General features: G+C 34.4%; 4 protein-coding genes across 5 annotated transcripts; 2 read left to right on the top strand and 2 right to left on the bottom strand.

Moving 5' to 3' along the window:
• Positions 1-5,505: 5,505 nt before the first annotated feature.
• Positions 5,506-6,661, top strand: LOC118041678 (vacuolar iron transporter homolog 1). Its single transcript, XM_035049153.2, has one exon. It carries the CDS (start codon positions 5,635-5,637, stop codon positions 6,301-6,303), a length of 669 nt encoding a protein of 222 aa, XP_034905044.1. The 5' UTR covers positions 5,506-5,634; the 3' UTR covers positions 6,304-6,661.
• Positions 6,662-7,282: 621 nt separating this feature from the next.
• On the bottom strand, positions 7,283-10,315 carry LOC118056394 (cytochrome b-c1 complex subunit 6-1, mitochondrial). 2 transcript variants are annotated; one of them, XM_035068696.2, is made up of 5 exons: positions 9,151-10,315; positions 8,920-8,967; positions 8,178-8,262; positions 7,564-7,653; positions 7,283-7,476 (listed from the first exon to the last, which is right to left on the bottom strand). In XM_035068696.2, coding segments are annotated over exons 2-5 (210 nt in total). In that variant the 5' UTR covers positions 8,922-8,967; positions 9,151-10,315; the 3' UTR covers positions 7,283-7,443. The 2 variants fall into 2 exon arrangements, with proteins under 2 accessions (XP_034924587.1, XP_034924517.2); XM_035068626.2 differs by lacking the exons at positions 8,920-8,967; positions 9,151-10,315 and having other exon boundaries at positions 8,178-8,899.
• A 204-nt stretch (positions 10,316-10,519) lies between these two features.
• On the bottom strand, positions 10,520-12,652 carry LOC118041467 (cytochrome b-c1 complex subunit 6-1, mitochondrial). The gene is made up of 5 exons (XM_035048825.2): positions 12,535-12,652; positions 12,240-12,283; positions 11,327-11,411; positions 10,788-10,877; positions 10,520-10,710 (listed from the first exon to the last, which is right to left on the bottom strand). Coding segments are annotated over exons 2-5 (210 nt in total). The 5' UTR covers positions 12,242-12,283; positions 12,535-12,652; the 3' UTR covers positions 10,520-10,677.
• Positions 12,653-12,993: 341 nt separating this feature from the next.
• Positions 12,994-13,861, top strand: LOC118041459 (probable sulfate transporter 3.3). The gene is made up of 3 exons (XM_073404599.1): positions 12,994-13,051; positions 13,196-13,471; positions 13,626-13,861. The coding sequence occupies exons 1-3, from the start codon at positions 12,994-12,996 to the stop codon at positions 13,859-13,861; spliced, it is 570 nt and encodes a 189-aa protein (XP_073260700.1).
• The last annotated feature ends 987 nt before the right edge of the window (positions 13,862-14,848 follow it).

Genomic DNA, 14,848 nt, shown 5'->3' with positions numbered 1-14,848 from the left:
AAAACTAAAAGAGTTCTCGCAAATTCTATTTTATATATTTTTATCTCCAAATGAACAATTATAAAACATCAAAATCACTCGAATGAGATTTTTTTATATATATTTTCGTGCTAGTGTTTCGGGATGAAGAATCGCACTTGCCATTGTCCAGAACCAGCCATGGGAATGAAACAAGAGAAGAAATGGTATTGCTTACAACTTGTTGTGTAACATGAAAACATCTTTGATTCTCTCGTCGTGTTTATTGATAATTTGTAGTGTCTCTTTCATTCATGCTCGTTATTAATTTGTTATCTTTACATGGAGCATAACATGGAAATTAAAGCTTTTGATGCACTTTATCCTAATATGGGCCCTGATTCTACGACCAAGTACGGCCCAAGAACTGAGTTCAATTGATGATTCTGAAAAATGCCCCAGTTCATTATATAGATAAAAGGCTTGGGCTATGAGTTGGACAAATTAAACTATAAATTAAACTATGGGTAAACTAATTGTGATATAACTAGAACTTAAAAATAAAGACTACTGATCCACTAATTAAATCAATGATTCAGCGATCCAATATAAACTTATTTGTACCATATAAAATATAAATAACAAGTTCCTGTCTCTAGTGTCAACCCATAACAGTCAGATGGTCGGGTTTTATTAAATTTGTCAGGATTTCATTGCTTTTTAATCAAGTCTTTTATCGGTTTTGTTCTTAAAAGGCTTGTTTATTTGTTAAAAAATAGATTTTTTTTAAAATAAATTATTTTTTAATACTTTACAATGTTATAAAAAATAAGTTTAAAAATACTTTTTAGTATTTTGTTATATCATAAAAAATAAGTTGAGAAATTACTTAATAATTTTTTTAATTTTTTTTATCAAGTTTATCTAACATACATAAAACATTAAATCTAATTATTTGACCAATTATAATAGAAGAATAAGATATAAAAAGTTTAATGTTGAATTGTTTTTTATTATATCATATATTTATATATAATTTATTTTGTAAAATAAAACTATTAATATGATATAAATATTTTAAATATAATATTATAGACATATATCTATTTTTTTTGTTTGGAGAATATTTAAAATATTTTTTTTCTACGGTATCCTAATTTTATAACAAAATTTATATTATTTAAAATGTATACTTATTGTATAATATAACATATTTTGTATTAGAATATTGTGTTTTCTAATAATATTATATAATTAAAGTATTTTATTAATATTATTGTTTATATATATATATATATATTATATATGGAAGCAAAAATAGTTGCTACTTTCTTTGTTTTTTTTCTTCCTAAATAAGACTAGCCACTCACACTATTTATATCATTATCTATTATTTAAATCCTAGAGGAAGTTATATAAAATAAAAATAATTTAACAAAAGAGTTTAGTTTAACATCTTGTTATATATATAAAAATGCTTTGGTCGGTGTGAAGCTGAGCCTAAAAAATTTGAATCCAACATTTTATAACAGTCATGAATATTTAAGACTATCACATAGCTAAGTATAAAAATATTGAGTCCGAAAAAAAACTAGATTTACATTGCCAGACTTATTATTTTGTCAAGTTTATACATACCAGATTATCACCCTATCTTGTGAACCCTTTTAGATTAATAAGCTGTGTATAAAATATGTGTAATTGCAACTGTTGGGCTGGATTGCGAGTGTATATATTGTGCCGTTGTTCTCTTAAGGCTTATCGGAAGATTCGGAACATTGTCCTGGTTACTGATCCAGTTGTCATCAGAGAGCCTATAAACAACTCAGGCCTTCAAAGTTTTTGTGAATAACTGGATTCCCCTATTTCTTCTTCTTAGATAAAAAAAAAAAAGAAAAAAAAAGTGGCTGCTGGGGGGAGACAAGGGACAAAGCTCATCTCTAAATTATTGGAAAATTATGGATTTCGTTGAGACTAGATCAGCATCCTAGTTTTGTCTTTTCCTTTCCTTTCCATTTTTTTTTTTCTTGGAGGAATTGTCAGGAGAAAATAATGCAAGGGGAAGAAATGAAAGACAGCTCGTTCAGAATTTGTTCTCTTCGATTCTGAGCTCTCAGGTCCCTTGCCATCTTAGGGTGCTTTCCCGAATATCCCAAAACAAAACAAAACAAACAAAACAGACAAGATATGAATCAGGTCTATCCTGTAAAACGCACCACCGACAGAGTTGGGCTTTCTAGAGGCAATGGATGCCCACAGAGCATCCTTTTAAGACAAGAAAGTACTTATTATTGCTTGATTTGTCCAAATTGAACATGATGCCGCCTCCCATTCTCATCCCACCATCGCTTCTTCAGTCTCCAGCTGCGCCTTAATATTGTTGTTACACGCCATGCCACTAATGTAGCCACAAATGGCTACATCAAGTTCTTCGGGTTTTATATGGCCCCACAAATAATTCCAATTAAAATGCAGTACTCACGAGGCATGTTACCCCAGAATTACAAAAATATAAACAAATTATTATTTTTAATTATTGATCACGTACGTTCTTGGTTAAGTAGAAGATACAGAATATTGGCCAATTACAGATGTTTTTTGCACGAGGGATATTTATTTTGTGAGCTGGCATTGATTCGAGCAAGAGAATCTCTCGAGGAATCCACCATACATGATGAATCAATCTAGACCTAGCATAGATGGCACTTTTTTTTTTTAAAAAAAAAAAAAAGTATAGACGGCACTTAATAGAAGTTTAATTAGTAGTGCAACATCCACCGAAAAAGTTGTGTAGATTTTTTATTGCCAGGCATAACCTATCATGATGAACGGACTTGTGGTATTGATTTACAGCATCTTCTAGTAATAAATTTATAATTTATAAAAATGGATTTCATACTTTTTCCTAGAAGTTAATTTTAGCTGCCCAGAAACCTGCTGATAATGACTGCCATGTTTAAATAATAATTAAGCTGGACTTCTGCGGTATAAAAGTATTATATATACTAAATCTTTCATCACTAAATTTCTATGCATGAAGGATTAAAGGCCAATCCTTCTGTGCATACTCCATGAACATAGACAAAAACCATTAAAATGGTCACGCATAATTAAAGTCGTAGGGGTTCCATTAAAGAAGATGGAAAGCACAGTGATAGCAGCGGCCAGTTTGCCTGAGTGGGATGTCGAAAGAGAAATTAGGACAACAAAAAGACTTCCAATAAGAGTAGTTTTTGATTGATAAAATAATGAGAGAAGGTGGCATTCGTGTGGAAAGCACACTCCTTGCATTTCCTAATATTATCGTATTCGCCAACACTTCTCTCTCTCAACTATATACCGAGTGCTTTCCGATTCAGCAATCCATTATGAATGTTACATGCTAGGAAAAAAAATCCTGGCCACGTATATGACTTGATCCTTTGAAATCATCATAATTGGAGTATCACAAATATATATATTGGGATTTATGATTTTGTACCCCATGATCTTCCATTAAATTTATGAGTTTAGAGCACAGTCCAAATAATGATTTGCAAGAAATTGTTGGGATGGCTTATATATGTTGGTGGGTTTTTATACCAACGGGTAATTACCACGTATAGTAAACATGAGCTTCGCTGTTGAAAAGGGCGTTGATGATATTCTTCTCAGGGAAATTAATTGTGTCTCGAGTTCCAGTTTTGCTTTTATCACCTGAACAAGAACAAAAGGTCAAACAAAAAAAGGAAGAAGATGAAGAAGAATTTTACTTAAGGGCCTTGGCCCATCTCTAAAAGAAAAGGAAATGAGCTGCATACATGCATGCATATGGAACTGGTGGGGGTCTAGCCTTTCAATTTTCATGGTTAGGTGCTAGGGCACAAAATTCGTGTTGCATTTTGACTAGATCATCGTCTTATACTAGATAGAAATCATAAATGAGCCGAAGCATGAAAAAACAATCTTCAAGGCGATCGAGTTGCCTTCATCAAGACAAATTCTGCTTTATCAAAACGTTAGAACAAGTTAAAAGGCAAAAAGTTGCAGGTTGGTTATATAATCTTTTCTTCGTAAGTACTTAATTAGACTTTTCTAAAAATATTATTTCGGTGAATTATTCTACACTCATATTTGGTCATCTTTAAGATCATTCAACTACTAATTTAAAAAGAAAAGATTGTAAATAATTAAATAATAATTAATCCAAGATAGAAAATTATCCAGAACCCTCTACCTGGATCAAATACACCAAATAATATTGAAAATTGAATGATGTTTTTTTTTTTTTTATATATATATATATATATATATATATATATTTTTCTGAATATCCGCATTTAATTAAACATCATCTTTTAACAAATGAAAATCCTTCAAGATCACATGGAATGATGGAAAGTCGTCTTGGACACACAACACAATCAATTAATTAATCATATTCATGAAAATGCCCTAAATATTGATTTCGAACGTAGATCCATAATATGTTAATTGATTATATTCAGGAAAATACCCTATGCCTATAATTAAATAGCAGACTACCCTTTTTTTTGTTCCGACCTGAGAATTTGACTAGAATAGAATGCTCGAGAGTGCAAATAGAGTTTAGGAAACCGAAGCTTTGAAACGCTTGCTTATGTTAGTTTCCATGTATATGCTTGCCGTTGTTAAGATAGTTGTTTGTCCTGCTTCCACAGTCATGCTTTAGTCATGACTTCCTGTCTCTGGGCCAAGTTAACTGCCTAAAAGTGAACGTCGTCTTCTTTGGGTATATATCTATATCTAGGAGGAATTACTGGAGTTGTTTTCTCTCTTCCTGCATTGGCAAATAGTTTTCACCCTTTTTCTTTCTTTGTTCTTACTTGTCATTCTTTCATGACTGTTTATGATTAGTATTCCTAATCGAATCATAATCCTTTTCTTTTCTTTTAATTTCTTCAGGAGCACAGTACTACTTGGAGAGACAAAAGGTTGGATTATATATTTTCCGTGTGTGCATGGTGGGTGGTTCTTGGGGCTCGATCGACCATGGTTTTTTTTTTTCCTGCTTGATATCAATGGATGAGTTCTAGCTATGGTGATAAGGTTACTGTGAGGGCCATTGAGGGTAATACATCAAATGACTTCATACGCACAAAAACACTATTTTCGACAAATAAAAGTTTCCCCTAGTTTCATTTAGCTTTTGCATTTCATTTCATTCTTCGTAGGCAAACCCACCATTAAAAGCACTGTGGCAACCACATCGATCATGAGCCATGACTAATAAATGAAATTAAATTCTCCTTTTCAATTATTCTTTGTAAAATTTTTGTTGCATAATTAACATCTAACATATCTTACTGCTGATTAATTAATTTCTCTGGCAATTTTAATTTTTCAAAATTACTAATATATTGAGTACGGTAAAGTATTACCCCTACTTTTCCTCAAATATATACATACTAATACAAGCGCAATAATTGTGAGACCGCATACAATTGGCAACTACAAGGATCTTTTGTTATATAAAAGCTTTTTCTTCCCCTAGTGGGCATTCCCACTTCAATTTGCCTTGCCTTCCACCATTAGCGAAGATCTTCATCTATATATAACCTCTTCAAGGCGTGTGTCATCCACACTTCTCCAAACCTTCTCCTCTTACTATCTGATTATTTAACAAAATCTCCATAATTCTCAATCTACTTTTCTTCCATGGCTAGCAACCAAACATCCCTCAATGATGCCAAATTTGCTCTCCCTATTAATGATGTTGAGCAACAAGCGACCTTAGAGATTGAAACCGAAGACTTTGACTACTCAAAACGAGCACAATGGCTACGAGCTGCAGTCCTTGGAGCCAATGATGGTTTGGTCTCCACCGCATCATTGATGATGGGTGTGGGGGCTGTGAAACAAGACATTAAGGTCATGATACTAACCGGGTTTGCCGGTTTGGTAGCCGGGGCTTGTAGCATGGCAATAGGTGAATTTGTGTCTGTCCACTCACAACTAGATATTGAGTTGGCCCAAATGAAGAGAGAAAAGGAAAGAAGAAATAATGGAAGAAAAGAGGAACAAGAAGAGGGAGCCAGCAAGGAGAGTTTGCCAAATCCATTGCAAGCAGCTGCAGCTTCAGCTCTTGCCTTTTCAGTTGGTGCATTAGTGCCATTGCTAGCTGCTTCTTTCATAAGAGGGTACAAGGTGAGGCTAGGAGTTGTGGTTGCGGCAGTGACCATGGCTCTGATGATCTTTGGGTGGTTAGGGGCTGTGTTGGGAAAGGCACCAGCTGTTAGGTCATCGCTTAGGGTTCTGGTTGGAGGATGGCTGGCTATGGCTATCACCTTTGGTCTTACCAAGCTGATTGGATCAAGTGGACTGTGAATTAATTTGCCACTCTCTCCCTTCTAGGTCTTTTATTTTCCCAAGCAATTTTCGTGCAGTAACCAAGTTGTTTGTCTAGTTTGTTTTCAGTTCTTTCCTTTCCCTTGTTATCTGGCCGTTGTGACGCATGTATGCATGGGACGTTGAAGTTGGCTTGTTGTATTATTACGAATTAGAACCCAAGGAGGGGAGGGGAGTGTAAGTGATTGGATTAATGTTTGAAGTATCAAATGCTTGTAAATTAGAAAGAGCTCTCTCTCTCTTTCACTACTCACATTTGTGAAGGGAATATTTAGCTGTAATCACACCGAAGGAATGCCCCCGCTTGTGAGGTCTATTAATCTTTTACTTTGTGTTATATTTGTTGGAAAATCTAATTAAAAAATGGTTAATAGATATATTTAAAATCAAATTAAAATTGAGATTCATTTATTTTCTACATTAAAACTTTGTCAAAATTTATTTTTCAACGAGTTTTTTTACAAGAAAGATTAATATGATTCGAATAGAACGAGAAATTAATTTAAAAAATCTTTTAGTTCACATGTTTTATAAAAACTCAAACTTTTTTAAAAACTTTTATTTCACGTGGACAAAAAAAATTTGCTTGTTATTTATGCAGTGAGAATATATATAAAATGTCAAAATAAGATTCAAAAGAAGCACTCAAAATTTTCAGAGAAAAGAGATTTTTAGCAAAACAAACTTTGGACTTAATCTGTGATCAAAGTTAATTAAAAAGAAATTTATTCTGGTATTAATCAAAATTAATATTTTTATTTGTTTTAGTTCTGAATTCCACGAAGTTGTAAGAATAATTTTTGTACACTGTTTTTTCTAGATTCGATACACTCTTCCGTACCTCTTTATATAAAAAGAGGGCAGAACTACTGATATTATAAACCCAATCACGCAGTCTTTCGATTTTTTCATCGTGACTTCACATAATATTTGCTGCAGCAGCTTACAAATCCATCAATTCACAACATTCTCTGTTATTCTAACTAAAAAGGTTTTCCTTGTAAAAATGATAAAGGGTTGACACGAATATTCAGACAAGCGACATATTTGACACAACTCAACTACGATAGCAAAAAACTCGAATAGGAAATGAAAGTGGTGTCCTGACAGCACTCCCTGTCACTTCAGTTTAGAGAATAGCTTCGGTGCAACCTGCATAATCCCAAATCCTGAATGCTGCTGATGATCCAGACTAATAATAATCTAAGAAAGCATTAAGAAGTGGAAAGAAAAACTTACGCATTTATCAATACAGAACCAGTAGTCGAAGTACTGCCCTGTACAATGTTTGTGGCCACTGTCATCCCCTTCAACTCTCTTAACACATGCCTGTAATAAGTGGAATATAATTATAGTTCCAGTGGCAAAACGTATACTTCCAACCAACTGAGACAGCATTTCAATTCAGCTGTGACTAGCGAATTTTGATCTATATACTGCCAAAAACTCTAGCACCTACAGGGTTCAATGTAAAGCATACCCGCATACCACTAACAGAATGTATCCCTCCTATGAAGCAGCAAAAGATTGAACATATAGTTAAAACAGTTAACTGAGGCCAAATTTCTCACACACACTGATCATTTCACGACCCAAGACTGATGAAGTGCCATATAAAACAATAAGCAGCGTCATTTCTATTAGTTCCTGACAAGATTTTTAAGTACTTGTATACGCATAAAACAATTCCGTTATGGAAATCTAAGGGAGTATAACATCAAATAGCTTAGGAAGGTATTGGATATAAGTCAACGGCCAGAAGACATAAAGTCAAGAATCATATTCATTGCATGTTTAGAGAACAAGAAGGCAAGGAAAAAGAAGTGACAAGTTAAATTGTGAAAGTGCTTCACCTCATATTCAAGTAGAGGCTTCACACATTTAGGCCTGCAAGAGTCCTCGAGATACTTCTTTTGATCAACAAGTTCCTCGTCCGCCCTGAATTTAATTAAATGAAAACAACAAGCGCATGCATAGTAAGACATGAAAAAACTATGACATGCAAAATAAAATTCAGAACCATGCGAGCAGATAAGGTTCATTACTGACTCTACCACAGGTATAAGCATGTTTTTAATCTTAGCATCCATGTTTTTGTGTCTGAAAACATGATAGTGTTGGGACTTGGGACCAAGCAATATCCAATCATGGATAAAATTCTTATTATGGATCAAAATCTTGCTTAAAAACAAATAAATCTTTGCCTTCGAATAGTAAATTTAAAACCAGTATGAGATTGAGAATGCTTAAGATGTACAAATCAGCCTTTCATGGTTTCTTTAAAAAAAAAATATTTTTTATAGGTCCAAGATCCCAGTTTATCACAATTACACCCATTAATTACATGGATTCAGCACCATACAAAACACGACAGCAATTGGTTTCCCCAATGCACCCATCCTTATAAACGACCTTAAACCTGAAACCAACACAACAACACTTAACAGATAATTCCATATTGATTACAACTAGATAATATCAGAAATTGTGCAACACCACAGCATGGCGAGCCAAAAGCCCATCAAAATTCTGATACACCCAGATTCAATTATGATTAGCAGTAGCTTAACAAGATAGAGGGAGCCTAATACTCACATGTATTAGAGCTAAAAAAAGGCACGATATGATAATTTGCGGTGCTCCCTGCAGAGAGGACGGCGATTAATTTAATTTTAGATACGGGCATTAATGGCGAGCCTTGAATTTTAGAAATGCTGCTTTATTTATTTATTATAAATCAGAATACGAAAATAAGGGAGAAATTGAACGAAAAAACAAAGGAGACTTTGATGATTTGATGAGTTAATGAGAGACAAGGAACTGTACCTTAGATTAGAGTTAATGACGGATACAGAGATCGTTCACTCATGCAAACTATGTCACAGTTGATCTCAGGATGCTTGGCAGAGATTTGTGACCTGAGATTGGGCTGAGTTTTGTTGGGCCACAACTGGGCTCTCTTTTTTGGTTGGTGAAAACGATAAAGACGAAGTCTATCCATTCCGTGTTTGAGGCGACAATTTCGCATCTGAAAAATGAACAAGGTCAGGTCTGGTTTGCAACCCGTTTTGGGCGGAGGATACACCGTATAATGGCGGAGGACTAGGTAGTCCGTAGTCCCACTGGTTCCCGATTTCAATCACATTGAATTCTGCGGCTTTAATACTAGCCGCCGCCTTTTAGATTTTTCACTTCTAACAAATTTATTCCTTCACTTTCATTACCATTTTCTACTGAAATTAAAAAAAATAGCCTCTTTTTTTTCAGTGATAATCCTTGAATATATCTATATATCAATCAAGATTGAATCCCTTTTTTGAATGATCTTGTCGAAACATCCTGTTCAAAAAATGATCTCAAATCCAGGATATCAAATAATGAACAAAATTTGTTTAACGATAATTTATAGGAAGATTAACTTTTTGACTAGCTTAGAATGCTGGGGATCTAATGAACCCTTTTGGAATCACAAGGTTCACAAATTCAAACTGAAAAACCTTCTATAAGAATTTTTAAAATATTATTTAGTCAAAATATATTAAAATAATTATTTATTTATTTTTAATATCAATATATTAAAACAATTTAAAATTATTAAAAAAAATTCATTTTATTTCAAAAAACACTTTTATATCACATAAACAAACGTTGAGATTCTACAGCCCTAAGGCAGTGAAAAGTCTAAACAAGTCAATCTAGCGAGCGAGCAGAGATCATGCATGACTGCAGAATATATAGGACGCTGAAATGATTGCCATGTAGAAAAAGCAAAGAATTCGGTCCGATCATCTATAAGTTTAGACAGCTAATACCTTCTATGAAGCGAAACATTGAATTGAATTGTATATATCAACACAACAGTATCTGAACAAATATCATCGGAAGCATCATCTCTTCTAGCAGTGTTATAGAAAGGCATGGGCATAGTTATACAGATTTTGTGATATATTTAGTTCCTTGTGTGTTTTTTATTTAGAAATATATTAAAATAATATATTTTTTTATTTTTTAAATTTTATTTTTAATATTAATAAATAAAAAGGATTAAAAAACACAAAAAAATCATTTTTTTTTTTTTTTTAAAAAAAGAAGAAGCTGAACTGCAAAATCAATCCACCCTGAAGCGATATATAGCCTCCATCTTTAAAATTTTCAACATGACCTCGCATGATATATCACCTTCACAACTTACAAGTTACAAAGCAATCAATTTAAGACATCTTCCATTATTTTAATTCAAAAAATGTTTGCTGATCAAATCGAAAAGAGGTGCCGCAGATAGTGGAAACGAGCCCATGATCTGACATTTCAAAAGATACAACAGGAAATGAAAGTGCCCTAACAGCATCCCTACTACTTCAGTTTCGAAAACAGCTTCAGAGCAACCTGTCCAAAATGGCAAATTCAGTTGATGACCTGAATCAAAATCTTGACGAAATTTGAAACACTGAAACACAACTTACGCATTTATCAACACAGGACCAGTAATCAAAGTACTGTCCAGTACAATGTTTGTGGCCAGTCTCATCACCTTGAATTCTCTTAACACATGCCTGTAATAAGTGCCACAGAAGTTATATGCTTTTGGCCATAAAATCAAATCCTCCAAGCTCAAGAAATAGCCATTCGGAAGAAACCAGTAAAAGAAAAGATTTTTCAGTAGTAACTACCAAAGAAATGATTTCAAAAATTCATATAGCCAAAAATTATGGCACCAACAAGGAGATGATCAACATTTTCCCAACAAGTTATCAAACAGGATCTTATATCTTATCAAGCAGCGAAGGATTGAAAATGAAGTAAAAAGGTGCTTTGATGGACCCAGAGTTTTTTTTTAAATTTTATAAGACGTCAGATTTCAGAAGTCGCTGAACGAAGACCACATTCATTTGATATCTAGATACTGGAAAAATGAAAAGATAAACAAAATAACTACATGTAAACAATCCATAATTTTCACTCACGCATTCTATAAACAAGTATGAATATAAAAATGCTTTACCTGATATTCAAGCAAAGGCTTCACACATTTAGGCTTGCAAGATTCCTCAAGATACTTCTTCGGATCGACAGGTTCCTCGTCCGCCCTAAGTTTAATTGAAAGGGAGCAAATGCATGTATAGGTGAGAAACAGAATAGAGTGAAATACAAAAATATATTCAAAACCATGCGGGTATATAACTTCTTTATCTTCCCTGACAAAGGTATTATTAGCACATCTCCATATGACTAATGCATTTGCAAGAACATGGTGACAAACATATCTCCAAATATAAAAATGCTAGTTTAACAAACAGCAAAACAAAGTTGTTGCTTAAAACTGATCCAACAAACGATATCTGCATAACAAAATAACTAAGCCAGAACAAACACGCTTACACAAGCCTTTAATGGTTTCTAAGCATAATTGTCCCAAATGGTGCTACAAGATAGTCATAGTCATTCCATTGTTATGCAAAACAGTTTCATGATCAGGACCCTTCAGACATCATACCTAAACCAAAAAAAGTGAGAACCTAGACAACATGGCCACCTTCTAGGAGATTTTATTACATATTTGAAAACCAGGAAACGTATCTAATCTATCTTTATCTCACTCACTTAAACAGCAGGAATACATGTAAAAGGAACCTCGCCTACCCACACACACGAGCGCGCACAAAATTTATTGATTGAGGTCCCAGTTTATCACAAATAGACCCATTAGATTGGAGCACTCAGTGTTGCCCTGCAGTTTCTAGTCCATAACACAATAATTGTTTACTCCATTGTAAATCCAAAACCCACATCTCAGTCACGTCAACTAGTACATAATGTAACAAGTGAACAAAAAAGATAAGATTAAGAAAAGACAGATTGCTATAAGCTTAAGATTCATCACATACATTTGAATAAAATACAGAATACTCACTCACATGTATTAGAACTAAAAATCACGGTACGACAGTTCTCGAATTCCCTGCAATTATTTGAAATCAATCATCGGAAAGGATTGGTTCGATTGTTAACGACATCCAAAGGCAAAAAAAAGAAGAAAAAACTGCGAGGGAGACCTAAATATTTGGAGAGGGGTGATTTGTTTGTAATTAAAAATACGAAACCAACCGTCAAATTAGAGAGTACTGAAAACAAAGGATGGACGATGAGAGATGGAAATAGGAGTGGTTAAGGGAAGTAGAAGAGAAACGTGACAAGGAGAAGAAATCGCACCTTGGTCGGGAGAGTTGGAGAAACGATGATCGGGAGATTGACGCAGACGAAGCGACTGCTGGTCCTGTGAGATTTACTTTTATAATCGAAGACCTCGGACTGGGACTGGGAGGTGTAATGGGCCTGCAACATTGATTGGACTATAACTACATAAAGGGCCCTAATTTGACCCACTTCAGTTCGGTCATTTCGACCGGTAAATTTTACAAAGGAAAACATAAAAAATATCTTTCTTTCTTTTTTACAATTTCCTAAAAATATTGTATTTTTTTTTTTTACTATTCTTATATATCTTATTTACTTTGGGATTATCAGCTTTTTTATATGAAGAATAAATTTAATACTCCCTGGAAATACATGAATCATTAAAGGAGGAAGGTTAATCTTGGATTGCACTGTACTTGTATACATATTTTTGCTGCATTGAAGAACTACCAGGTAGATGGTAACAAGGAAATGATGGCAATTGGGTTAATGAATGTGATTGGCTCCGCCACTTCCTGTTGTGTTACAGCAGGTGCTAACATATACAGTCTACTATCCTTTCTTTCTTTGCTGTTATGCTATTAAGTGCTTCAAAATATAAGACACATCCATGGTATCAAGACAGAACTTCGAATTTCATGAGCTTTCTCTCGTTCTGCTGTCGATCACAATGCAGGAGCCAAAACGTCAGTTTCCAACATTATAATGTCAGTGACAGTTATGGTGACCCTCCTCTTCCTAATGCCTGTATTCCAGTACACCCCCAATGTTGTATTGGGTGCCATCATAGTAACAGCAGTAAATGGCCTCATAGACATCGCAGCTGCTTGCCAGATATGGAAGATCGACAAATTTGATTTTGTTGTGATGTTGTGTGCTTTCTTTGGTGTTATTCTTGTCTCTGTCCAGGACGGCCTTGCCATTGTGGTGGGTTTTCAAGTTTTAGATAATGGTACCAGAACTAAACCTGTACAGGCTTGAAAAAGTAAACAGGAATTACTTATTAATTAGGATTTAAGTTGCTTTTCCTTTTTTCCAATTATCTTGGGAAAAGACACTATAAAGTGATTCCTGCTTTCATGTCATTGATGATACAAAACAACCAGATGCTGTTGATGGACAGGTAGGGATATCAATATTCAAGATCCTTCTTCAAGTCACAAGGCCAAAGACTCTGGTTCTGGGAAACATACCTGGGACAGATATATTCCGTAATCTTCATCATTACAAGGAAGCTATGAGGATCCCTGGTGTCTTCATTTTAAGCATTGAAGCTCCAATCAACTTTGCTAATACAACCTACCTCAAAGAAAGGCTTTTCTCTGCACTCAGTAGCTCATAAAGCATACTTGCACTTCCCATCATGACTCTAATAATTCTCCTTTAATTTTTCCTTCTTTTTTCTTTTTTGAGAGTAACTCTCCTTTAACTTTGTAACAGGATTCTGAGATAGGTAGATGAATATGAAACTGAAGAAGACACAAAGAGACAGTCAAGTATTCATTTTCTGATATATTTGTGCTCTTCTTGTTGCTGATGCTTCACTTCACTAACCAGGAGATTATTCTCACTTGATAGTTGATCCTACGCAAGTCCCCACCTAGGCATGGAACCAGAGCACACGCACGTTCTCCTAAGAAGCAAGCATTGATAAAGCATTCTCTTCTGCTGATATTTTGAATGCCGCAATCCCACACTGGGAACAAGGGAGAAGATATATCTCAGAAGCAACTCCAACTAGGACTTTTTGGGTCAGGAGTGCAACCAATGAACCAAAAATGCTAGTTGGAGTTGCTTTTGGTGTCATTGGGTCATGCAGATACAAACACTGGTTCCTCCCGTTTCATTCCCAATAAGGGACTCACGCTTTCTATGATTTCAATCCCAACGTGTGGATGGTCATAAAACCGATCCTTCAGATCCTGCTCGATAATCCATTGCCTCAACCTACCAACACAAAGTGCTGTCATGCTTCAATCCTCCAGCAGTTCCAAAGAGCTTTTCACCAGTATTGTTGGAGCAGCCAAGGCAACTGAATTGTTCACTCTGCAGAACATGGCATCAGACAAGTTGCAATAAATTAAATGGCTACTTCATAGGAAAATTATAGAATATAATGTTTGTGATGATTTCTTGAAAAAGTACGGTATTCAGCATCAATTGAATGCTAGATACACTCTTCAGCAAAATGGGATGGCGGGGAGGAAAAATAGAATTGTGATGGACATAATTAGATGTTACATTATAAAAAATTACCTAGATTTTTTTAAGAAGCAGTTGCTTGTGATATTTTATGTTTTGAACAGGTGTCCTACATTTTTTTTCATGA

Source organism: Populus alba, chromosome 14 (genome assembly GCF_005239225.2).
Source record: "Populus alba chromosome 14, ASM523922v2, whole genome shotgun sequence".
NCBI classification, from domain to species: domain Eukaryota; kingdom Viridiplantae; phylum Streptophyta; class Magnoliopsida; order Malpighiales; family Salicaceae; genus Populus; species Populus alba.
This window is presented reverse-complemented; position numbering and strand designations above follow the sequence as displayed.

What these genes read in the sequence shown, in the direction of transcription:
- LOC118041678 (XM_035049153.2), top strand. Translation starts at nt 5,635, where the DNA reads ATGGCTAGCAACCAAACATCCCTCAATGATGCCAAATTTGCTCTCCCT.
- LOC118056394 (XM_035068626.2), bottom strand. Translation starts at nt 8,414, where the DNA reads ATGGATGCTAAGATTAAAAACATGCTTATACCTGTGGTAGAGTCAGTA. An exon ending in AGCCTCTACTTGAATATGAG is followed by an intron (nt 7,654 to 8,177) that starts GTGAAGCACTTT and finishes CACTTATTACAG; the next exon opens with GCATGTGTTAAGAGAGTTGA. An exon ending in GGTTCTGTATTGATAAATGC is followed by an intron (nt 7,477 to 7,563) that starts GTAAGTTTTTCT and finishes GGGATTATGCAG; the next exon opens with GTTGCACCGAAGCTATTCTC.
- LOC118041467 (XM_035048825.2), bottom strand. An exon ending in AGCCTTTGCTTGAATATCAG is followed by an intron (nt 10,878 to 11,326) that starts GTAAAGCATTTT and finishes CACTTATTACAG; the next exon opens with GCATGTGTTAAGAGAATTCA. An exon ending in GGTCCTGTGTTGATAAATGC is followed by an intron (nt 10,711 to 10,787) that starts GTAAGTTGTGTT and finishes CATTTTGGACAG; the next exon opens with GTTGCTCTGAAGCTGTTTTC.
- LOC118041459 (XM_073404599.1), top strand. Translation starts at nt 12,994, where the DNA reads ATGGCAATTGGGTTAATGAATGTGATTGGCTCCGCCACTTCCTGTTGT. An exon ending in TTCCTGTTGTGTTACAGCAG is followed by an intron (nt 13,052 to 13,195) that starts GTGCTAACATAT and finishes ATCACAATGCAG; the next exon opens with GAGCCAAAACGTCAGTTTCC. An exon ending in TTTTCAAGTTTTAGATAATG is followed by an intron (nt 13,472 to 13,625) that starts GTACCAGAACTA and finishes CAAAACAACCAG; the next exon opens with ATGCTGTTGATGGACAGGTA.